General features: G+C 44.9%; 1 protein-coding gene and 1 long non-coding RNA gene across 2 annotated transcripts in view; one reads left to right on the top strand and one right to left on the bottom strand.

Annotated features, from left to right (window-relative positions):
• The first annotated feature begins 6,217 nt into the window (after positions 1 to 6,217).
• Positions 6,218 to 24,284, top strand: part of ITIH6 (inter-alpha-trypsin inhibitor heavy chain family member 6) — a 35,146-nt gene continuing 17,079 nt past the window's right edge. Inside the window, exons 1-5 of the mRNA XM_081276658.1 lie at positions 6,218 to 6,608; positions 12,091 to 12,201; positions 13,023 to 13,270; positions 15,383 to 15,552; positions 20,041 to 20,157. Of these exons, the coding sequence (XP_081132784.1) occupies positions 6,460 to 6,608; positions 12,091 to 12,201; positions 13,023 to 13,270; positions 15,383 to 15,552; positions 20,041 to 20,157 (795 nt within the window). The 5' untranslated portion in view covers positions 6,218 to 6,459. The remainder of the gene's footprint in view (positions 6,609 to 12,090; positions 12,202 to 13,022; positions 13,271 to 15,382; positions 15,553 to 20,040; positions 20,158 to 24,284) is intronic.
• Positions 17,701 to 24,284, bottom strand: part of LOC308638829 — a 90,342-nt gene continuing 83,758 nt past the window's right edge. The window contains exons 3-4 of the long non-coding RNA XR_014019932.1: positions 19,680 to 19,862; positions 17,701 to 18,016 (exon numbers count right to left, since the gene is read on the bottom strand). This is a non-coding gene — a long non-coding RNA (uncharacterized lncRNA). The remainder of the gene's footprint in view (positions 18,017 to 19,679; positions 19,863 to 24,284) is intronic.

The raw sequence follows: 24,284 nt of genomic DNA, 5'->3' as shown, positions 1-24,284 counted from the left end.
GTTCTATCACCTTCATAATACTGTAAAATTCCTTGAGATCTGGAGATTGGAGGACAGAAGACAACCTTATCAGGAGAGAAAAGACAAATATGTTCATAATCTTCATCCTTTTATCCGGGAGTTTTCTTCCCATCTTCTTCCCATCTTCTCATTAACTCTTAGAATCTTTTGCCTATCAGTGTTCACCCATAAATATTGAAGAACCTAGGACACTAGGTCTTGGGCCTATTTTCAGCATCCATAGATTGGCAAGAAAAAAAAATGAGATTATATGGATTCTACATATCATTTAAATAGAAAGATGAAAGATGAGTTATCATCCCCATTTAGGAGATAAGAAAAAGTAGGTGAAAGATTGCTTAGTGCATAATGTCAGGATGAATCTTTTCTAATCCCAGAGCATTCAAGACTCCCAACTCCTGAATATCAAATGAGAAGCCCAGTATATCCTTAACACCAGTACTGTCCTAAGCAAAATTCCTTTCTCCCAAGCTACAGAATCAGTATCTCTGAATTTTAGAAAATTCAGAGGTAATGCTGGCAGAGGGTGACAAAGATTTCCTTCCAATGAGTCCTATTATTTCTTTAATCATCTAAGCTGTACAGCACAGCAAATTTAAATTTAAATTGGACATAATACTTTCTTATTCTTTATAGCCTGGTTGCCACTCCCGATTCCTGTGAGCCCTGTCCTCCAACATACTGACAGCTCCACTGCTTTCCATTTCCAGGCTCCTAAGTCCTCTCTTTGATCTGCTGTTGGAATCTTTTTTTACCCTTTTATATGTGTAAGGCAATTTAACTCACTTTGTGTCACTCTAAAACCCGAGGGCCATATATCTACAACAACATGACTATATTTTGTTAAACAAACAGGAAATTCCCTGTAGATAAGAAAATCCACTACTTACTTTTGGATTAACACCGCTTCTCCCCTGCTTTTTGTACATAGATTCCTGTCTCATAACAAGGCTGTGAGGCAAGATTGACCCATTCAACAGAAAAGGAGGACCAACTACATATTAGGTGTCTCTTCAGAGGTGGCCATTGCTTATAAAAGACTTACATTTCTGCTGTATGAACACCAGCCTCATTTTACAGAGGACAAAATTAGGGAATAAAAAGAGTAAATTGTCCCAAGGAAAGCAACTATTGAGTGGCATAGAAAGGACTTGAACCCAGTTCACTGGGATGCAAAATACCATACCCTTAGCCTCTACATTAGGCTAGTTCCAGAATATTCCTTCCAACTCTTTTATTTGTATGTAGTTTGTCCCCCAAGGGTTCATGTGCCAAAGACTTGGGCCTCAGAGTGATGATGGTGAGGTAGCGGAACCTTTAAGAGGTGAGGCCTAGTGGAAGATGATTGGGTCATTTAGAGCACCACTCTTAAAAGGGGTTAATGTAGCTCTCATGAGGCCCTGGTAAGTTTCTGCAAGAATGGGTTAGCTTAGCCCCTGAATTTCTCTGGCTTCCTGTCTTGCCATATGATCTCTGCTTCTTGCATGTTCTCCCACCAAGATGTCTTCTGCACCATGTTTTCGTGCATTCAAGGGGGCTCTCACCAGATGAGAAACAGATGGGGCCACCTGATCTTGGACTTTCAGCCTCCAAAACTGTGAACTAAATAAGTCTCTTTTCTTTATAAAGTTTTTACTCAGCCTTGGGTATTTTGTCATATAAATAGAAAACAAGGTAATACACCAATCCTCTTCATAAACATGTTAGACATATTACATATGATTTTCATCTATGGAAGCAAGTCTAACTGGATGTCCATATGTTTATGTGGATATTGTCATAAAGTTCAATAGGGTATATAATTATTTCATTTGTGTGATCAATATAAGGTTTTTAACATTTGATTTTTATTAAATTCATGAGTTTACATGGCAACAAATCAAACAATACAGAAAAGCATGTGATGAAAATAGCCCCCTGCCTTGACTATCCCCATCTCCATTCTATCCCTTCAAACCATTTTTAAAAGATTTTTTGGCTTTAGTTCTCCCAGTGGTTCCCTTCACAACTCTGTAGATAATATGTATGCAGTGTTTCTTGGTTTATAAAATTTAGACAATATCCTATTCACTTCCAAAAATACCAATGAGAATTTTATGTACACTGCCCCCTCACTTTTACTTCTAAACCCCTGCAATGGTTAGCATCAATATTCCTTTTTGTTATTGGTTAATTTTGCATCTTGAAAAAAATACTCAGACCCTCATTTCTTATTCTATCCATTTTTGAAAGTTGTTTTTAACTGCCCACTTTTGAAGCAAGGATACTAGGGACACTTCCCTCCTCCTGCTCATTCAAAGTCCTTCACTATCAGTTTTATCTTTGCTTTTGCATTATCCGGATTATTAATATTTACATTCTGTTCTGTAGCCACACTAGGTCTTCTCTGCTTTGCCTCTAATGATTGACTCAAAAATCTGAAAAACCAACAAACAACATTTACATTATCATGGCTATGTAAATATTTTTCAAAGTCCAGCCAAGTAGTGTGCCACGAATACACTTCCTTCTGTAAAAGCCTAATGTCACAATCTCTGGGCCTGTCAAAGGAGAATGTTTCTAGCAACAAACAAGGTCAAATGGGAGTTTCTTTTAACTGCATATAGTCATATTCTATTTTGTTTTACATTTCAACCATTAATTTCTTGCATAATTATACACACAGAGTTTATAATAACTTTTTCCTTGAATTGCATTGCTTTTATTATATTCACTCACTCAACAAATATTTATTGAGTGTTCACTATGTTCCAGGCATTGTTCTGGGAGCTGAAGCTACATCAGTGAAGAAGTAAGAAATTCACTGAGCTAATTCTAGTGAGGGAAAGAGAAAAACTAATCAGATAAATATGTAAAACACAAAATTAAAATGTAAGATAAGTGTTATGGAGAAAAATAAAGCAAGGTAAAAGGGATAGAGAATACCAGTGAAGGTAGGAGGTTGTTTCAGTTCTCAATAGGGTGGTCAGAGAATGACTCATTGAAAAGGTAGCATGTGAGCAAAAACTTGCATGAGGTGAGAGAGCTAGCCAAGTGGATACCGGGGAAAGAATATTCCAAGCAGAAAGAACAACCAGTGCAAAGGCCCTGGGGCAGGATTGTGCATGGCATTTTCCCCCATGCCTGACATTTTTGAAGGATATAAAAGCCAGGGTTGTTACAGTGGTAGAGAAAGGAAGGGAGGAAACTAATAGGAAATGAGGTCATATAGGTAATAAGGGCTCACCTCGCCAATCCCTCTCACATAGGGCTGTGTAAACCATGGTGATATCCACCAGAGGGTTTTGGATAAAGGAGAGAGGATCCAACTTGAGTTTTTAAAGGATCTGAAAATATACTAAAGGGGGATGGGGCAGAAGAGGGGATGACAAAGGACCAGTGTGGGGACTGCTGCAGCAACTGTTTGAGTTGGATCCAGTATTTCCTGGATTCACTGTTCTGGGAGCCTGCTCTGCAGATCTTTCTTTAGCTGTAGGAAATTGACTTCTAATATGCCTTTTTAAAAGTTTTCTTCATGGTTTCTGTTCTTTTGACCTGGAACTTCTATTATGTAAATGCTGAACCTGCTAGATTGATCTATATCTCTTAACATTTTCTCTCATATTTTCTGTTTCTTTGATTTTTTTACCTTACATTCTGGAATATTTCATCCATGTTACTTTCCAGTCTGTCTGTTGCTTTTTTTTATTTTAACAACTTGTTTTCAATTTCTGAGGAGTCTTTATTTTCTCTGATTGGTCCTGTTTTGTGGCATCTAGTTCTTGTTTTATGCATGTCTTAAATCTCACTGAGGAACATTACCATTTTTCCCTGAAGTTCTCTTTTGTTTCCCAAGTTCTCAAATTGCTCTAGGGTCAGTTGTTCTATTTATTTTAGTATTTTGCTCTTGTGCTACAGACTTCCTTAATTTGCCTCTGAATCCTTGGTTATCTATTCATCTTCAAGAGAAAGTGACTGGATAGTTGGTGTAACTTTTCTGTTGCTGTATAAGGAAAGTTGTTCTGTAGCTAGGACTTTCCCTCTGAAGAAATTCCAACAGGAAACTTAGTGTGGACTTAGGGAAGGTGGCAATTGACAAGCTTTGGGACCCCCAAATGTCAGAATAAGAGGTTTTTGTTATTCAATGTCAAATTCTATAGGGAAAATCTGAGTGTCCAGGGGAAGTTAGTCATCAGAGATTTTGCCCTGAAGGTAAGTGCTGGAAGCTTGTGTAAACTATGCGAGTAGAAAGGAGAGAGATAAGGGTTCTGATGAATGCTGATGGCCCCCATGCAGACCTCTAAGTACTTTCCAGTTTCTCATCCTCACTTTTCACCCAACCCTCCATAGAATCTGCAAACACAGAGTCCAGAGCACCTCAACTTGGTGTCTCCCAACTCATTCAGCCACTGGAGGGACAAGAAGCTACCCATACTTTTGATGTTTGCCCTCATCCTGGCAGCTATTTACTGAACACCTACCTTATGCTGAGCATTCCAAAAGTACAAATTCACTTAAACTCACAACAACATTATGAAGTAGGTGCTATTATTATCTCATTTTGCAGATATGGAAACTAAGGCTACAAAGAGGTTAGTTGACTTGCCCATTATTACACAGTCAGTAGCTAGCAGAACTGAGATTCAAACTCATATGATCTGAGTCCAGAGCCTATATTTTGAACCACTGCTCTGCCTTAGCCCACTTTGGCTTCTAACTCTTCTGGAGATTACATGTGTCACATCTGTGGGACTCCTAAATTGTTATGGGCCCTGACTAAGTCCCACTCATCTAAAGACTAAAGTCAGTACCAGAAAGGACCAAGATTGGGGGCTTGGATCTTCAACCCCTCTTTCATCTCTGCTACCTTTTTAAGATGCTCAGTGCTGAGTGACCTTCCTTTGGCCCTGGTTATTGGGCTCCACTGGTTGTTTATAGGAAAGAAAAACCCCACCCTGAGCCAACATAGCAAACAGACAGACCCAGCACTTTGGTATGTTTAGTTTCCATTCATCTTACAGCTGGATGAGGGGGAAAAGGGAGGCATGGAACTGGCCCTTCTCCAGGCAAGATGCCAGCCTCAGCTCTTGGACAATCCTGGCTTGTGTGGGCTTCAATGCCACATTCAGAGCCTTCCACACCCTTCAGGATGGTCCCTCCCTCTCAAGAGAAGGGATACCTGGAGTTTTAAAAGAGCGAGGGTTTGGAGATCAGGCTCAGACCTTCTGGAAGTGAACAGCAGACCTAGACCAGAGTGGCACTATGTCTGGGTGGAGGTACCTCATCTGTGTCAGCTTTTTGCTGACCATTTTCCTTGAATTGACATGCCAGGGACCTCCTGGCCCCTCTTCATCAAGCACAAAGGTCAGTTCTGGAATGAGGGAACAAAGCTCTGGGATTTGTGAAAAAAATGTCTTTGTGGGGGAGTAGGGGAAGCTGTTCAGTCTGTTTCTTCAGTCCTATGACTGAGAAACTAGGAACACAGAAGCATTACTATTTGCTGAGTACATGTCAGGTGCTATACCAGGGGTCTTAAAGTTACTGTTTCAATTAATCCTCAGAACATGTCTATAAGCCAGGCTCTATTATTATCCCAATTTGTTAAAAAAAGAAGAGAAAACAGATGTTCAGAGGTTAAGACACAGGAAGTGGCAGAAAGAGAATTTGAACATAGGTCCATCTGATCCTAAATATCCCCCATTTCCCACTGCCCCACTCTGGAAATAAACTGTGTATTATGTGTGGATAGACAGAGGGATCATAACTTCAGAAAAGGTGAAGAATAAGATACCTACTGTGGGACCTCAGTCTCTGAGCCTCAGTTAACACATTTGTAAAATGTGGACAATAATAGCATTTAGATCATATGGCTGATGTCAGGATTAAATAAGATCATGAATGGCAAATGTGTATTGTGCTTGCAGTGCACATTTGCACTTATGAAATGTAATTCTTTACACCTGAGCTCTTAAAGAGGAAAGACTAAATGCCTTATACAGAGTAGAGCTCAATGAACACTGATGCTCTGTTATATTCTAAAGTGTTGTTAGTGTTGTATACATTCCAAAGTGAAATCATGGACCAGCAGCATCAGCATCCTCCTGAGAGTATGTTAGAAAGGTGGACTCGGGCCTTACCCCAGACTAGCTGAATCAGAATCTGCATTTTAACAGGATACCTAGGAGGTTTGGGTACACATTAAAGTTGAGGAAGCACTTGTGCAGAGGTCTTTTGATTCTTAATCTTCTGTGACCCTTTGGTTCTGAGATTTGCTAAAGCTTACTAAACTATCAAGAATGTCCGCTAAAGAAATGATAGAGGCCACTTTCCCCTTCTGGGCCTCAACTTCCCCAATGTACTCTGAGGCCAGTCCAGGAACTTTGGGACCTCAGGTACTATCTACCTAAGCCAAAGATTAAATCTACCTAATGCTCCTCCTGTCTTCTTTCTCAGCTGTTGATGACGAGCTACTCCATACGCTCCACCGTGGTATCTCGCTATGCCCACACCTTGGTCACCTCTGTTCTGTTCAATCCACATGCTGAAGCCCACGAAGCCATCTTTGACCTGGATCTGCCTCACCTTGCTTTTATCTCTAATTTCACTATGTAAGTCTGGTTCCAAATTCACCACTTCATTCATTTGAGCATACATTCTTTTGCTTGTTCTTTCAGTAGAACATGGTAATTGCAAGAATGCACTCTGAGATCAGACTTCTTGAGTTTGAATCTTGGCTCTACTAATTATGGGACTCAAGACAAGTTACTTTACTTTGGACTTTCATTATATGCATATATAAAATAGGGATAAAATTTGAATCCACTTTCAAGGGTTAAGTGAGTTAATATATGTGGAAATTTACACTAAAATCAGTGTCCGGTACATAATAAGTACTTGATAATATTAACTTTACTTTTTTAATATTTATTTTTTAGTTTTTCGGTGGACACAACATCTTTATTTTTTTTATGTGGTGCTGAGGATCGAACCCAGTGCCCCACACATGCCAGGCAAGTGCAGTACTGCTTCAGCCACATCCCCAGCCCTAACTTTACTTTTTAAACAATGATTTCCTGATGTTGACTATGTGACTTGCACTGTGGGTACAACAGAAAGAAGAAGATGGATTGCACACAGTCCCTGCTCCCAAAAAGCACTGTCTAATGAGGGACATGAAAAAGAAACAGATGATTTTAATAAAGTATGCTATAAAGAAAGAGAAATACAAATGTGGAATGGTAGGAAGGTGAGGTCCAAAAAGAGACAGTGGTCAGTTTCATAACCCCAGTCAGCTCGATAAAACCTCTGAGATATAACACCTAAACTGAAGCTTGAAATATGAGATGTTCACCAGCCAAGTAAGGTGAAGGCATGGCTGTGGACTCAAGGAATAAACACATAGATGTTCCCCTCATTAGGAGAACTGCATGTACTTCTATGCCACTGGAACATAGGGTACCAGCAGGAGGTAGAAGAATGGTCAGAAATGAGAACTGAGAGGTAGGGAAAGATTAGGCTCTGGAAGGCTTCCAATGTTAGAATGAGCACTTGGGTTTTACTTATGGTCTCCAGACCATCTTATGTGTTTGTGTATCAAAGACAAACTCGATCATATATGCCCCAAATATGTTTATTTATTAATGTATACATTATGTAAATATATTTTATAGCAATGATATTAAGTACTCTATAAATAGAGGGCTAAAATCATTCCACTCCCTCCTGATTTGTCTGTAGCATACCTAGGGGCATGTATACCTCACTTTGGAAATAATTGTGGCCCATAATGATGAGACATGGTAGGATTATAAGCAAGAAGTGACAATAATGAAGTAGGGATATGCTGAAGGGGTCAGTCAGGAAGTTGGGAAACTGAGTAAGGAAATAGGGACAGAGTCCATGTGGAAGCTGGAACACTACAGTGCTGGTAGAATTTGAGAAACCAGTAGAGGAAGAGATAACCTGACTGTATGTGGGAAATAAGTAAATATAGACAGGCTCTACATTTGGGGGGGGGGGTCTTGTCATATCTGGTAGGTGACAGGACCTTCGCTAAGGTGATAAACAAGAAAGGAAGAGCAGGAAAGTGAAAGCTTAGAGGAGGCCTCATAAGCCTATGTAATACCCTAGTGAATTATAAAAAAAAAGCCTCTGACTTTGAGTGTAAACACTCTCAGACCTGAAAGATTAGCGAGCCCCACAGTCAAAATCTCTGCCCTTGATCAGCCACCCTCAACCCTGTTATTGGAGAGAAAGTTCTCATGCCATAAACAATCTGTATCATCAACATCCTCTTATGGCTTCTCTGGAGAGTAGCTAGGTTAGAGAAGGGGATCGGTGGGGAATCAGAGGCATGAAGTACTGGGGAGAGACCCTGAGGTACTCCAGGAGGGTTTCCTGGAAGCAGAATTTCCATATGGGTAAGATTTGAAGGGACCAGGATCATTGCATAAGGGGGACCAACAGAACCAAAGGGGGATTTAAAAAAAAGCAGGAATGGTATGGAGTATGGGGGCTAACTCAAAAAGTTGGCAGTCAAATGATACAAGGGCCAAACAGTCAGGCAGAATTTGGATTTTTGCTTCAATAGAAAAAACACCAGAAAAATTTTTAAAAATTAAGCAAAGCAGGCTGGAGGAAATGTTCTTGGGCAGACTCTGTGGAAAGTATGCTGGCTGGAGGCAGCACACACACACAGAGGCCCCAGTGTGCTGCTGCCAGAGCAACTCCACCCTACACCCCCACACCCCCCGAGAGACCTTGGGACCCTGCCAGATTGGCCCACCCCCACACTAGTCCAGCCACGGCAATACTGTTTCAGCTACTTAGAAACACTCCTTGCCTGATTGGTCTCTTCTGCCAGTTCTATACCCCCGCCCCATGTTCCTGGAAGCTGCTTCCTTGATCAATCTTTCTCAATATCTGTGCCTCAGTTACTCTATTTGTGAAACAGAGACTGCTGTGTGATCTCGTTGAGCTTGTATTCAAAGCCTTGATTCTCTAGGCCTGCCCAAGCACTCTAACCTTCTCTCCACGTACCTTCTCTGCCCCTCTGATCTTCTATTGCCTGAAACACACTGTGTTTCCTTACTGTCTTTCTGGGATGCCCAGACTGCAAACAATAATTGAGTGTTTATTATATGCCAGACTATATTCCAGGCACCAAAGATACTACAGCAAATAAGAAAGACAAAATCCTTGCCTTCAGGGAGCTCACAATCTCATAGAGAAGACAGACATGGAAAAAATAAATATGTCAGTTTGTAGATAAGAAGTACTCTAAAGAAACAGAAATCAGAATAAGGTACAGAGTGAATGAAGGTGCTGTTTTAGAGTAATCAAAGATGTCTCTTTAAGGAACTGACATTTGAACAAAGATCTTAAAATAGAGAGGGTATGTGGGGCTGGGGCTGGGGCTTAGTGGCAGAGTGCTTGTCTAGCACTGTGAGGCACTGGGTTCACTCCTTAGCACCACATACAAAAATAAGCAAATAAAATAAAGGCATGCTATCCATCTACAACAACAAAAAATAATTTAAAAAAGAGAGGGTTGAAAACTTGCAAATATCTGGATGAAGAACATTCCAGGCAAAGGGAACAGTAATTGCAAAGGCTCTGAGATAGGAGTATGCTGAACAAGCTCAAGAAATAGCCAGGAGTGTTATTTACTACAACCAAGAAATAGAAATACCTTAAGCTGATGAATGGATAAAGAAAATGTGGCACTCATATACCATGAAATGCTACTCATCCATAAAAAAATGCAATCCTGTCATTTGTGACAACATGGAAGGAGCTGGAGATCATTGTGTTGAATGAAGTAAGTCAGGCACGGAAAGACAAGTATTTACATGATCTCATGCATGCGTGAAATCTAAAAAAGTTGATCTTGCAGAAGTTGAAAATAGAATCGTGGTGACCAGAGGCTGGGTAGAGTAGACTAGGGGAGGGATGAGGGAGTGTTGATCAATGGGTACAAAGTTACTTTTACATAGGAGCAAGAAGCTCTGTGGTACTGTTGCACAGTATAGTGACTACAGATAACATTATGTAGTGTATATTTCCAAAAATATTTTGAAAGTTTTCCTCACAAAGGAATAATAAATGCTTGAGAAGATAAATGTTTCACTTGATTTAAACATTACACAATGAATACACCCATTAATATGAACAACTTATGACTGTATGTATTTCTTTAAAATAAATTTAACTTTATCAAAAGAAATAACAAGGAGGCCAGTGTGGCTGGAACAAAATGAGTGACAGAGTATGAGGAGGTGGCATTAGAGAGGTGACAGCAAGCCAAATTGTGTAGGGTCACAGCGGGTGCGGTGAGGAGTTTGGCTTTTACTTTGAGTGGGGATGGAAGCCACAGAGAGTTTTGAGCAGAGGAAATACGTGGCCTGATTTAGGATTAACAGGATCTCTGTGACAGCTATGACAACAGACTATAAGGAGCAAGGGTTTAAAGAGGAAGGCCTGTTAGTAGGTTACTGTATTTATCCAAGCAAGAGACATTGGTAGTTTGAACCAGGGAAAGAATTGTGGGGGTCGTGAGAAGTGGTCAGATTCTGGATATATTCTAAAAATAGATCTGAAAATCCCTGATGGATTGGGGAGTCAAGCATGGCTCTAAGATTTGGTGGAGTAACAATTTCCTGAGATAAGGAAGACCTGGGGAGGAACAGATTTTGGAGGTGGGGGAAGAAACTAGGAGTTCAGTTTGGAGTATGTTAAGCTTGAGGTTACAATTGAACATTCTAGTGGAGATGTCAAGTAAGCAATTGGATGTATAGTTCTGGAGTTCAGGGGATAGATCCACCCTGGAAATACATTTGGGAGTCATCTGTGTATAAATAGCATTTTAAACTACTTCTTTTTTTTTTTTTTTTGGCAGTACTGGGGATTGAGTCCAGGGGTACTCTACCAGTGAGTCACATTCCAACCCCTTTTTATTTTTATTTTGAGATAGGGTCTTGTTAAGTTGCCCAGACTGGCCTCGAACTTGTGATCCTCCTGCCTCAGCGTCCTGAGTCACTGGCATTACAGGAGAGCCACCATGCCTGGCTGAAAATTGGCATTAAGGCAATAGGACTTGATATTACCTAGAGAATGAATATAGGAAGTACAGAGGAGAGAGAGAGAGAGAGAGAGAGAGAGAGAGAGAGAGAGAGAGAGAGAGAGAGAGAGAGAGAGAGGTAAGGAAAGGCAAGAGGAAAGTATGTCAAGAATAGAGCCTCAAAATGTTCCAAAGATTTAGAGGTCAGGAAGAGAAGACAACAAAAGATATTGGGAAGGCATGATCAGTGCAGATTATTATCCATAGCCTCCCTGTTTTTCAGAACCAGCTCCAAGGCCACCTCCTCCAGGACCCTTCCTTGAAGGCTTGGGAAAAAGTGTTCTCTCCCGCTTCCTTCTTTATTCTCTCTTATAGTTTATGGCCTTAAAGAAATTGAAAGAATAGCAAGTCTGTTTTTCTCACTTTTCATCTATCTTTGAAATCCCCGAGAACAGGAAGGTCCCTAGTCAGCCTCAGAAGGCTTTGCAGTAATTCACACACCATTTTCACAACTTTTACCACCTATGCCCCCAACCATGTTGTTTACTTAATGTATTTTCTTTAAATAGATACACTTTTTGATATTAAGTTAGTCTTATCCTAAGTAAAACATCTGTGAGCTCATGGGTTCAAAATGTCATGTTTTTAAATAAATGCTATAGAAAATATGTAATAATAATAATAGTAAAAAATGTTCAGTTATGTCTCACCTAAAAACACCTTGTGTGTCAAAAGACAAAACTCATTCAATACCTTGAAAAACACAAAATCATAAGACTAGGTCTATCATATGCTGTGTGGTGTCTATTTCCACATCTGAAAAATGAAGATCATTGTAATGACTTCACCCTGGTTTATCTGCCTCTCCTCTCCTCTCTTCTTCCCTTTCAAACTTGGGCTTTATGATATGATTTTGTTCTTCCCCTTTTTTTCCATTCCTCTCCTCCTCCTTCTTTATGTCTTCCCATGTCTCTGATCATCTCTTTCTCTTTATCTGCCTCCTCTGTCCCTCCTCTTTCCTGTACCATCAGGACCATCAACAATAAAGTCTATGTTGCAGAAGTCAAAGAGAAGCGCCAAGCAAAGAAAATCTATGAGGAAGCCTATCACCAGGGAAAGACAGCTGCTCATGTAGGCATCAGGTAAGGCCCCATGCATTCGGGAATATGACTAAGCCTTCTGAGCTTCATCATCAAGGGAGACATGTTCTCTCTGGGATACTTCTGTAAAGTGGGAACAATGATCTGTAGTTCATATGATTAAATGAAGATGATGAGAGTTAATGAATATCAAAGTATGCAACATAGTGTTTTCAACAAATGGAAGTTTATTTCACCATTTCTACTTTTCTCCTGCTCTCAGGATGTAGCTTGTTTAAGAATTTGTTCCTTCCAGGAAGGTTATGTGCAAGTGAGATTTTTGTAAATTGAATCCTGTTTTCTGAGTTTCATTCAGTTGGCAGAAATGCATTGTCTTCTTTTAATATTTCCTCCCAGATTCCAAGAGAATTTTGTCCTGCAGGAAAAGTTTAGATTTAGCTCCTGCAAACTGAGTCAATGCCATATAAACAAGCTCAGTCTAACACATAGGGGAGGGGTTGTGTGAGGGGCTATTTTGAAGGGGAAGAGGCATAAATTGAAAACATTTTTTTTTTTTTTGGTAAAACAAACCCATTCTAGATTCGAATTTTCACAGAATGAGTTTACTTAAGGGTGAACTACCTTTCATATAATTTCTCAAGCAGAATGTTTAAAAGGAGGAATGTGGGAGGGAAAGAGGCTAATTAGTGGATGCCTGCATGACTGTCTATGAGTTGGGAACTTAGTTGAACCAGAAACCTAGTTAGGTCTACTGAAACAATGGTGAAGAAAAGCAGAACCAGGTCAACTTTCACAGCATCTAACAGCTCCCCTACTCCTCCATAAATCCCATTCCCTCCCACCCTTCTGTCTTTCCTACCCAGGGACCGGGAATCAGAGAAATTCCAAATCTCCACCAGCCTGGCAGCAGGCACAGAAGTGACTTTTGCCCTGGCCTATGAGGAGCTGCTGCAGCGACACCAGGGCCAATACCAGCTGATGATAAGCGTGAGGCCTGGTCAATTGGTGTCAAAGCTGAACGTAGAAGTCACAGTGTCAGAAAGGACAGGCATCTCCTATGTGCATGTACCACCTTTGAGGACCAGCCGCCTGCACACTAACCACCGCACAAGTATGTGGACATCACTTTTGGGTCAACCACCACACTGGCCTTCCTGAATGGGAATCATCTACTTATTATTGGGCATTACAATAGTGATGCTTTTGCCTTGTGCTAACAGCCAAGGCCCTTCCCACCTCAAAGAGGAGAAGGCGTGTTTGGAGTTGAAGACATCTGGGGCATGTTTCAAACTTCCAAAATATTTGATTTATCTCATTAAAAGAATCAATATTAGGGAAAGTTCTGTTGGATTGGATCACAAAATCACATATTTACAATTTTATGGGCAGTGAAGCCACACTGGCCAAATCTGGCTTTCCCCAGGATCACTGCTGAGAGTGGAAGGACCATGGGAAGACAGGGAGCATAGGCGCCCTGGAGGGTACCTTTGCAGGACCCTTGGGGCAGAGAGGCAACCTGGCTGCCAGGCTTGCTTCAGATTTCATCCAGAAGACTAGGAAGGCCTGGCTGGCTTTATCAGAATCACTACAGGAGCTTTCAGAAACAGATTCCTGGGCCTCAAACTTCTGGCACCAGGTACACTAGGTTGTGGTGGGGCCCATGAATCTTAATCCTTAACCAGCTTCTGGACTCAACATCTAATCAGGCTGGAAAACACTGAGAAGACCTGTACAGATCTGCTGAGATGTGAGTGGACAGGCACAGAGAAGTCCCCCACTTCAAGGGGCCACCATCACAGATCTGTTTAGCATTGGAGGTCCTGGTTGATTTCAACCTGCTTACACGGAGAGGCGGGGTGGGGGACAAATTGGAAACAGACAGACAATAGACTGCTATCGATTCTGGCTTTGATACTCTCCTAATATGGGGTCAGCAAAGCAAGTCACTTCACCCTCTACTTCAAATGCCCCATCTTTAAAATAGAGGAGGTATCTTCTATGGCACAGAACCATTGTGAGAATTTGAGAACACTCTTATCTTGAAATCATTTGATGCAGAGTAATGAATAGTGATGATTGTACTAGCTGTCACTAATCAGCATTCATGAAGATCCAGGTATGGTTCCAAATACTTTACATGAATGCTCTTATTTAGTCCCCAAATCACTGTCTAAAAACCAGGGTAATTATCATCCCTATGCTACAGATGAGGGGACTAAGGGTAACAGAGAGGGACTAAGTTCTCCAGTGACACAAGGCAACAGCAGGAGAGACCTGGGCCCAAGGGCCATCTGAGTGTTGCAGCCTGCACTCTTAAGCCCTAAGCTATAAATGGCAGCTCCCTCCCCCTTCCCCTTAAAGGCTAAAACAGAGGATAGAACCAATCCTGTGGGGATAAAAGAGAACAAAGAGCTCTGAAAGGAAGGAAGCCCAGGGAATGTATGTGAGCAGGCGCCTCAGAGAGTATGGGGGCTCAGTTTGCCCCTAAGCTTCCTGACAGCTGTAGCAGGAAGGAGGGGGAGCAGAATTCCCAGGCCTCCATTTTGTGGAAAAAGGGAGGCACACAGACCTTTCTAAATGGACACTTGTCTTGGACTAAAATTCCAGAGGAGTTGATCTTGTGGCCAGCTCAGCAAACATCCGGGACCAGAAAGTCATCAGTGATTTCATGAGACGCTAAAAGGCTTATTCACACACGTGATGCTGGGAGTCAGAGGCACAGGGGAAGAAAGCACATGCAATTCTATGCCACAGGAGAACCTTGCTAGACTGCCATTTCCCACAGAGGGAAGGGGATGGGAGGAGACCCAGGCCCTGTGGATGTGTCTGTCTCTGCTCTAACATGCACCACAGTGCCTCTCTGGAGGGGAACCCGGGCTTCTGGGTGAGCTGAGCAGTGACACTCCTCCAGGCTGGCCCAGTGAGGATGGGAAGCATGGCAGGGTGAGGCTGTGAGTGAGGGACAGACTGCCAGTGCTGGGAGCTGAGGACGTGGCTGGGTCTGTCAGGCTGGGTGTGATGGAGGAGGTGAATCAGGAGCTGGCTGCAGGATTGGGAGAGAGAGTGGCATGGGGGCAGGTGGGAGGGTGATGTACGCAGGTGGTGGTAAGGGTTGGATTTCTCACCTTCCCTGATGGTGCCCTTGTGCTGTCTATGTCCCTGGATTTTCTGTTTGGCGAGAGCCTTCCATGCCACACTGCCCCAACTGTCCCCTTCCATACAGGTGAGGCTGATTCACCCCCATCCACCAGGATTGAGAAGGGAGAGACCTGTGTCCGAATCATCTTCTGCCCCACATTGCAAGACCAGTCTGCCTTCTCCAGCTCAGGCATCATGGCTGACTTCATGGTCCAATATGATGTGGTCATGGAGGACATCATTGGGGATGTGCAGGTACTCAGAGAGAACATGGGTTCTGAAGTTGGACAGGTCTGGACAATGCTCTGGTGTACACAATTGGGGATGAATGGGAACTAGTGAACAAGGATAGGATGATGTGTAAGGTCTCAAAGCTTCTGACCTTGGAACCCACGTGTATACCCAAAGGGATGGGAACCTGGAACCACAGGAGGTGAATCACGGTCCAAATGAACCCATTCCCAGAATGGACCAAAGCATAGCCCACTCAGAGCTAGCTCTTTGGCAAAGTGAACCACTGTCCAGCAGTTAGTCTCTCATGCTTTCTGTGGCTCTGATACTGTCCTGCTCTCGTGGGCTTTCTTGCTGTCTCTCATTTGCTGCAAAGACCTTTCTCGACGAAAGAGCCACATGCCTAAAGAGGGAGCCCTTCAGTTCTGAGCCCACCCACTCATGAACACCCTGAGAGATCCCTACTCCTTCTGAGCTATGGAGCTCTGACCCAAGACCTTGACTTTCCAGGAGGATGGAGACAGCCTGATAGGTCTGGTCCTGGCCTGCCTTTGGGCCACACATCTCCCAGCAGCCAGCACAAAGATCGCCCTCCAGCAGCCCCAGCGCACAACACATTCTTTTCTCCTGGGTCACCTGATCCGTCTTCTGTGTATGATCAATCATTTTCTCAGACCAGCTGCTGCCCTGGGAGGGTCTTTCTCCTCCTTCTCTACCAGTCAGCATCCTCCTCTTAATCCCAGGCCGAATCCCTTCTTCATGACTCCATCCCATCTGAAATTCCTCTCTCTCCCCTGCCAGAACATTCTGCTTTCCTCCAGGCTCTTCCTGTGTGCTGTGCATTCACTTCTACCTGGACACATGGCCACCCAGCAGAGCCCCTCTACACGAATCCTGCCCTTAGACTCTAGAAACTCAGAAATTTGTGGCCTCAACCCCTAATCTCCCCATTCTGATGCAGCCAGATCCACATAGTCATCACATGCATCAAATCCCTAGGCACTGTGTGTCTATCTGTGGGGCCAAGTGGGGGTTCCAGAGAAGGTGGTTTCAGAATAGTCTTCCAGAAGGAGTTGGCATTTCAGAGAGCATGAGGGTAATGAATGGCATTGCTTCCACGTCAGTGATCATGGTGAAGGGAAAAGCACACCAGAGAGGGAACAGCATGTGCACTGGTGCAGAGGTATGGCAAGGCTGTTGTGCAGGGGGGAAGAAAGCACTTGACCTACCCTGAGGAGGAGCTGTGGGTACCCTGTCAGCAGGTGGCAGCAGGGGCATAACCTGCCCTTCTGTCACCTACCCAGGTATGTTTAGTTCATGGAGACATTCTCTGCTGCTTGGTTCTTTACCTTTTCCACACCGCCTGGAGTGAGCATAGAGACTGGGTACATGGGACTGGCCATTGAATTGGACAATGAGGACTTCCACTAACTGTGAACTCTGACTCCCCCTGCCTTCTGCCAGGAGCACTCCATCCCCATACCATTACCTACCTGACTGTGCCCACCTTTCAAGCCCAGTGCGTTCACCTACTTGTTCCATCAGGACTCCCTAGGCCCCTAATTGATGTTGTTTCCAGTTTGGGCTGGTGCAGGGAACTCTGGAGGATTCCACACACATCCTGCCTCTTCTGTGGCCATACAGATGGAAACAACCCTGACACAGGATGAGACATACCCTTTCCAAGAGAGCACAAGGTGTGCGGCCAGCAAGATGAGGGGGAAAGGGAGCCAGGGAAGGCACCCTGCAGGATGTCGAGCTGACCTGGGACGTAAGGAATGCCAGAAACAGGCCATGTGTGGGGGCCGTGAGGGAAGGGAAAGGCATGCTGGCCAAGTGCGGCCGCAGGGTAAAAGCAACAGAGGCCTGACATCTCTGAGTGTGTGCAGGGAGTCAGAAATGGCTTGGGAACCAGGGAGCATGGATTTCAGATGCAAAATGGTAAGAGATCAGAAAATGGCTGGCATTTCCTGCAGTGGCATGAAAAGGAAGCTACTATTTGTCCAGTAGGTGACTGGGGAGCTGTGACAAGGCGGTAAATTATCAGGTCGGGAGTATGGCAACCCAGGAGCTAGCTGTGGCCAAGCTGTAGAGATGGAGGACTTTGCAAAAAAGCAGGGAACCCAAGGAAAAGTAGCTCTGGATTTGAGATTGTTTTGTTTTGGAGGGAGAGGTGGGGCGGCCCGAGAAGTCTCTAGCAGATAAAACCATCAGGAATTGGTGGCAAACTAGCTGGGCACAGAATTGAAGGTGACACTCTTATCCAGGTTAGGCCCAATGATGTGGCTCCCACCTGAGAAAATCTCAGGGCTGCGTCATGGGAAGTTGATGAGGTTGTTGTTTGAGCAGCATCTGTTGGAAGCATCTTCAGCCTTCCAGGTGAAGAGGTCCACAGCTAGGGTGTCGGCAGTTGTGGTGGGGGAACGGGTACCCTGAGGCCCAGAAAGAGATGTGGGACACGGGTGGAGATTCAGCGGTGAAACTCAAGCTAGAGAGTGAGTCCACACAGGGAGAAAGAGTGGAGTCAGAGGCCCGGGCTGTGATGTCCCGTCAGGTGGAGTTCCCCGTTCAGCAGCCACTGATCTGGGGCTTCAGATTGCCAGGCCCCACCAACAGCAGAAAGCCTGCTCAGCACCCCGAGCCTCGCTAGTTTACTCCAGTGAGAGACAATCCTAATCATTGTCTTTGCACACTCTGATCTGGCTGACCGGAAGCACTGAAAAGGGGCTGGTGGACAAAGGGTCCTAGAGAGAGAAACTGGATGAAGTGGCCTGAGAGGTGTTAGGAGAATGTGGACAGCTGATGATCTCAGAATGCCAGGGAGAAAGGCTTTGGGAGAGAGTGGAAGTCATTGTCAAGTCTGAAACTCATCAGTGAGGCCTAGTCTGGTGAGATTCCTAATACACAAACTGAGTTTGGAGGTAAGCTAGCACATAGCTGCCTTTGAGCAAAGCAGTGTCCCCATGAGTTGGGAGCAGGATCAGTCCTGGTGGTTGTGTAGGTGTGAACTGGAGAAGAGAGACCATCTCAGGAGACCCAGTCTTTAGTCTGGAATGCCGTGGGGAGAGAAGAGGCTGGATAGAAGTCTGAGGGGGATTGAGAGCAAGGGGTTGCCTCCATGGATGGGAAAGACGCCTGGTTTTATATTCTAAGGGACATCCAGTGGGTTGCACTTTGGGGAGATGGTGAAAGGAAGATAAGAGATAGAGAGACTGCTTTAGAGCCCTAATTGCCTAGGGTCTGTGTTAAGACTGCATGGTCTTCAGAAGATGGATGGGGCCATGGGCAGGTGGGTGGTGCAAGTGTGTGTCCCGGCACCCTTCACATTCTTCCTGAATTGAGAAGGTGGGGTGGGGTGATTGTGGAGGAGCCAGCGAGAGGTTGGTGAGCTGGGTAGTGCCCCAGGTGTCCCAATAGGATTTGGTTAGCTTGGGACCAAGCATGGGTGGCGTGATATGCATGACAGTTCTCCCTACCCCTGTAGGGGAGTCATACTGGAGGCCAGCTGAGTTCTCTCATGGCTTAAGCAATGGTAGGTTGAGTGATTCATGCCGTGGGGAACTGTGACAGAGAGCCAGGATCACCTGGAGACAGAAGCCACATGTGCACCTATGGACTCATTCAAAGGGGGGCAAGGGCCTCCCATCTCCTCTCTCCCCAGTGAGGTAGGAGGGGCCAGTGTCCAGCCTTCTGGTCACAGAGCACCTGAGGGCCAAGTGGAGGATGAGCCAGTCTCCCAGAGCCAGGCCTGCTTCAGGCTTCAGGCTTCAGGGATCTCAGAGCCTCAGCAAGCCCAGACAACCCTGGGCTGAGCAGACTCTGGTGCTGAGGGACCTTCTGGCCCCCTCCCCTTTGCTCAGCTTGCCCAGCCCCCTGGCTCTGCAGAGAGAGCCAGAGAGAGATGGAGTAGGGGGAGAGACTCCGCAGCCAATCACAGCCAGGGAGCCCAAGGCATTTGTACCTGGTGTAACCAATCCCCTCTGCACACACAGCTCAATTGGCCTCTGCTGCCTCCTCCCCTCCTGCTCTGCCCAGCAACAGCAGAAAGGAGGTTTTAGGAGGAGAGGGAGGCCCTGCAAATTCCCAGCCCTTGGCAGCAATGAGCTGGGCCCCAGGCTCGCTCTATTGAGGGAGGTTAAAACAATACTTACAGTTCCTGGAGCCCAGGCAAAGTGTCCCTGGGGACCCTGAAGACTGTGCAAGCCCAGCTCTCTCACGGACAGGAACTCACATATTACAGAAATCCTGATCCTTGGAGCCCTGGGCCACCAGCCAGTCTCCTTCACTCCACAGCTCTGGGCAAGGCCTGGGATGAAGGTCTGAACAGAAGAGTTCTGGTGGGGGGAGAAGGACATTGAGCAAACAATTGCACACATGCCTCTGTAACTAGAAACAGTGAGAAAGAGGTCCTAGGATCCTGGCAGTCCTAGCGGGCTGTCGTGCAGGAGGATAAGATGGGCCTGATTAAATCTGCTCTCACAATCCTTTTTGGTTTCCCTTCTTTTTGTTCAGATTTATGGTGGCTATTTTATTCATTACTTTGCCCCCCGAGGCCTCCAGCCTGTGGAAAAGAATGTCGTGTTTGTTATTGATGTGAGTGGCTCCATGTTTGGTACCAAGATGAAGCAGGTAAGAAGGACCCTGTTTTGGCATTAGATGGTTCATAAAGGTCATAAAGCTGTGAGTGCTGGAACTCTAGGTTCCCGAAGTCTCAATGTCCTTCATTCCCATACCCTTTAGTCTCCTATAGCCAGGTCTCCTCTTGGTCCCTGGTACCTTACATAACAGGAACCATGTAGACATGAAAACAGAGCATTCTAGTAACTCTTCCTTCTAGTTTATCTTTAGGTCATAAAACCCTCAATCCATGTCGCCCCGTGTTCATAGAATCCTGAATCAATAAAACCTTAGATAATGGAGACAGTTTTTTTTTTTTTTTTTTTTTTTACCAAAGTCATGAGTTTGGTGTGATTTTCTTAGTTAAGTTTTTAAATGTAAAGACCTAGTCTTATATTGTACCCTTGTTGTAGGTTTAAAAGTTCTGGGATTAATTAATTTTAATATGATACCACTTCTATTAGTCACCCTTGACTCAGGATTCTAGGGTCATAGATAACAGAAACTTTGACATTGTGCCTTGATCCATAAAGTTCTAGAAGCAGCATTTCAAACCATAATACTCAGAGGCTCTAGAATGATAATGTTTGAGTGTCCTGATAAAGTAGTGTCTTTAAGCTTTCAATCACAGAGCACTTGAGACCTAAGACTGAGTTATGTTTTAGCAATCAGTCAACCTGTAGTAAGATCCCCAGTCTTCAGTGTAGGGAAAGGGATGTACTCAATTTCAGAACTTTTCAGCCTTCTTGTGTCCATTACAATGCATAGGGTAGGGTCTCAAAATCAGTTTTGAGCCATTAGCTCACCAAAAGACAGACCTAACCAAAATATTGTAGATCACTTCTTCTCACCGTGCACTGGAACACATCAACTCAGTCACTGCATAATATATGGAGGCTACAGGTGAAAGCACTAGAAGCTTTAGACCTTAAGAAGAAAGTCCTTAGGGAAAACAAAAGACAAAAGATGAGATGAAAATACAAACACTGGAGTACCTTTTAGCCTCTGACCTTTTCAACTACTGCCAACAACAAATGTAGTCTCAGGTAGATGATATAACACTTCACATTAAAAGTCTATTTGCTTCACTTCCTTTTATTGGTTTCATCATGTCTACTCTCAACATAAAATTAAAAAGGATGTAAAATGGTTAAAAATCCTGAAATCTGAAGACATAATTATATCTTTTGAACCATACTCAGATATGTAGAAGATGTTGGAATTTTCGGAGCAGGAATTTAAGACATATATGATTAATATGCCAAGGGTTCTAATGAAATAATTGGACAGCATGCAAAAACTGATGATTAATGTAAGCATCAGAGATATGGAAGCCCTATAAAAATGCTAGAAATAAAAAAAAAGAATGAAAACTGCCTTTGATGAGCTCATCAGGAGATTGGACATCGTTGAGGAAAGAATCAGTGAGCTTGAAAATATATCAATAGGGGGGACCCAACATGGCGGCCAGCGAGGAGGCAGCACTTTCAATGCCTCCGCGGTAACGGGATCAGAGAGACTCATCAATACACCTACATGCGTCCTGCTGAGAAACTTCTAGCAAAATTCCGCTGAAAGGAGACCTGCCTGGAACTAGTAAGTTTAATTGGAGGTGTCAGCTTGTCCCAGACGACTGAATCTCGGCAACGCAGAGCAGGGGCACAGTCCCACCGGCTGCCGCCAAATGGCTGCAGCCCACACGTTGCAGTGAACAGAGGAGCGGGCGCTGCCTGCCTGGGTCACCGCCAACCCGGCTCTGGGAACCGCCGCCAGCCCCCGCCAAGCGGCCGCGGCCCACACGTTGCAGCAAACGTAGGAGCGGGCGCTGACCGCTTGGGCCCCCGCCGGCCCAGCTCTGAGAACCGCCGCTGGCCACTGGCCGCTGCCCACACATTGCAGTGAACTTGGGAACAGGCGCCGCCTGCCTGGGCCCACACCGGCCTGGCTCTGTGAACCGCCGCCGGCAGCCGCTGGACAGCTGCTGCCCACACGTTGCAGCAAACCTGGGAGCAGGCGCTGCCTGCCTGGGCCCCCGCCGGCCTGGCGCTGTAAGCCGCCGCTGGCAGCTGCCGGACGGCCACGGCCCACACATTGCAGCAAGCTTGGGAGCGGGCGCTGCCTGCCTGGGCCCACGCCAGCCCAGCTCTGTGAACCAGCGACAGCTGCCGCCCACACATTGCAGCGAACTTAGGAACGGGCACTGCCTGCCTGGGCCCACGCCGGCCCAGCTATGTGAACCGCCGCCGGCCGCTGCCCACACGTTGCAGCGATCTTGGGAGCGGGCGCTGCCTGCCTGGGCCCCCGCCGGCCCGACTCCGTGAACCGCCGCCGGCCGCTGCCCACACAATGCAGCGATCTTGGGAGCGGGCGCTGCCTGCCTGGGCCCACGCCGGCCCGGCTCTGTGAACCGCCGCCGGCAGCTACCCACACGTTGCAGCGAACTTGGGAACGGGCACTGCCAGCCTGGGCCCATGCCGGCCCGTCTCTGTGGACCGCCGCCGGATGGCCGCGGCCCACATGTTGCAGCGAGCTTAGGAGCGGGCGCTGCCTGCCTGGGCCCCTGCCAGCCTGGCTCTGTGAGCGGCCGTCAGCTGCCGCCAAACGCCCGCTGTCCACACGTTGCAGCGAACGTGGGGACGGGCGCTGCCTGCCTGGGGCCCCGCCCGTCCGGTTCTGTGAATTGTCACCGGCCGCCGCCAGGCAGCCACTGCCCACGCGTTGCAGTGAGTGTGGGAGCGGGCGCTGCCTGCCCGGCCCCTGCTGGCCCGGCTCTGTGAACCGCCTCTGGCGGTTCGGGGCTCCAGACGACCACCCCCACCTGCCAGCCCGGCGCTGCAAACGACCCCAGATGGGCTCTGCGAAAGGCCCCGCCCACACGGCGAACAGCAGGAGTGGAGACCCGCCCAGTCCAGGAGGAAGAACTGCTGCACAGAGATTGACTCCCGCCTACTGAGAGGAGAAACTTGGCCCGGTGGGCATAGCTCCATCTACTGGAAGAACAGTTAATCGAACTCTAGGACTGCATTTATAATGTTTTTTCCTGTCTTTTTAAATGTTTTTTTAATCCATTTTATTTTATTTTATTTTATTCCATTTTTTAATTTCATTTTTCATTTCTATTAGTATTATTTTTCTTTAAATTCTTTTTAATTTTCTATTTTTTTCTCTTTCCTTCTTTTCTTCTGTCTTTACATTTCTTTTCAATTTTCTTATTCCCCCTTCCTTGAATTCTACCTGCTTACTCTCATTCTCTTTAGTGACTTCCTCCCTTCCCTTCTAATACCTTTCCCCCCAAGCATCAAATAAATTTATAGGAGTAAACAGTAACTCAGCAGTCAAACAGAACAAGAAGCAACATGAGCAGCATGAAAAAGCAAGGAAGAAAAGGAGTGCAAACAATGCAGGGCAGCCTAAATATTCAGGAGGATATAGAGTCATCAGAAAAATGGTCATATAAAGAACTCAAGGAACACCTTAGACAGATGGAACGGAACCTTAAAGAGGATACGAGACAGCAAATTCAAGCAGCGAAAGAACACATTGAGAATGAATTACATAAACAGATAAAAGAAGAAGTTAAGCATCTTTATCAGGAGATAGAGATTATAAAAAAGAATCAAACAATAATCTTAGAAATGAAGGAAATTATAGACCAAATTAAAAACTCAAATGAGAGTATCACTAATAGAGTGGAGCAAGTAGAAGCCAGAACGTCAGATAATGAAGACAAAATATATCATCTTGAAAAGAGTCTAGCCAACTCAGATAGGCTGGTTAAAAATCACGAGAGAAACATCCAAGAGATGTGATAACAAAAAAAAAAAATTTAAGAGTCATGAGGATAGAGGAAGGGATAGAGATTCAAACCAAGGGAATGAGTAACCGGCTAAAAGAAATAATTACAGAAAACTTCCCAGAAATAAAAAAGGAAACAGATATACAAATTGTAGATGCATACAGGACACCGAACATACAAAATCACAGTAGACCAACGCCAAGACACATTGTTATGAAGATATCCAATATACAGAACAAAGAGAAAATATTAAAAGCTACAAGAGAAAAGAGGCAGATTACATTCAGGGGTAAACCAATATGGTTAACAATGGATTTTTATCACAGACGCTGAAAGCGAGAAG

Source organism: Spermophilus citellus, assembly GCF_964194105.1.
Source record: "Spermophilus citellus genome assembly, chromosome: X".
Classification (NCBI taxonomy): domain Eukaryota; kingdom Metazoa; phylum Chordata; class Mammalia; order Rodentia; family Sciuridae; genus Spermophilus; species Spermophilus citellus.
Note: the sequence above shows the minus strand (reverse complement) of the source record. Positions and strands in the feature narration are given on the sequence as shown.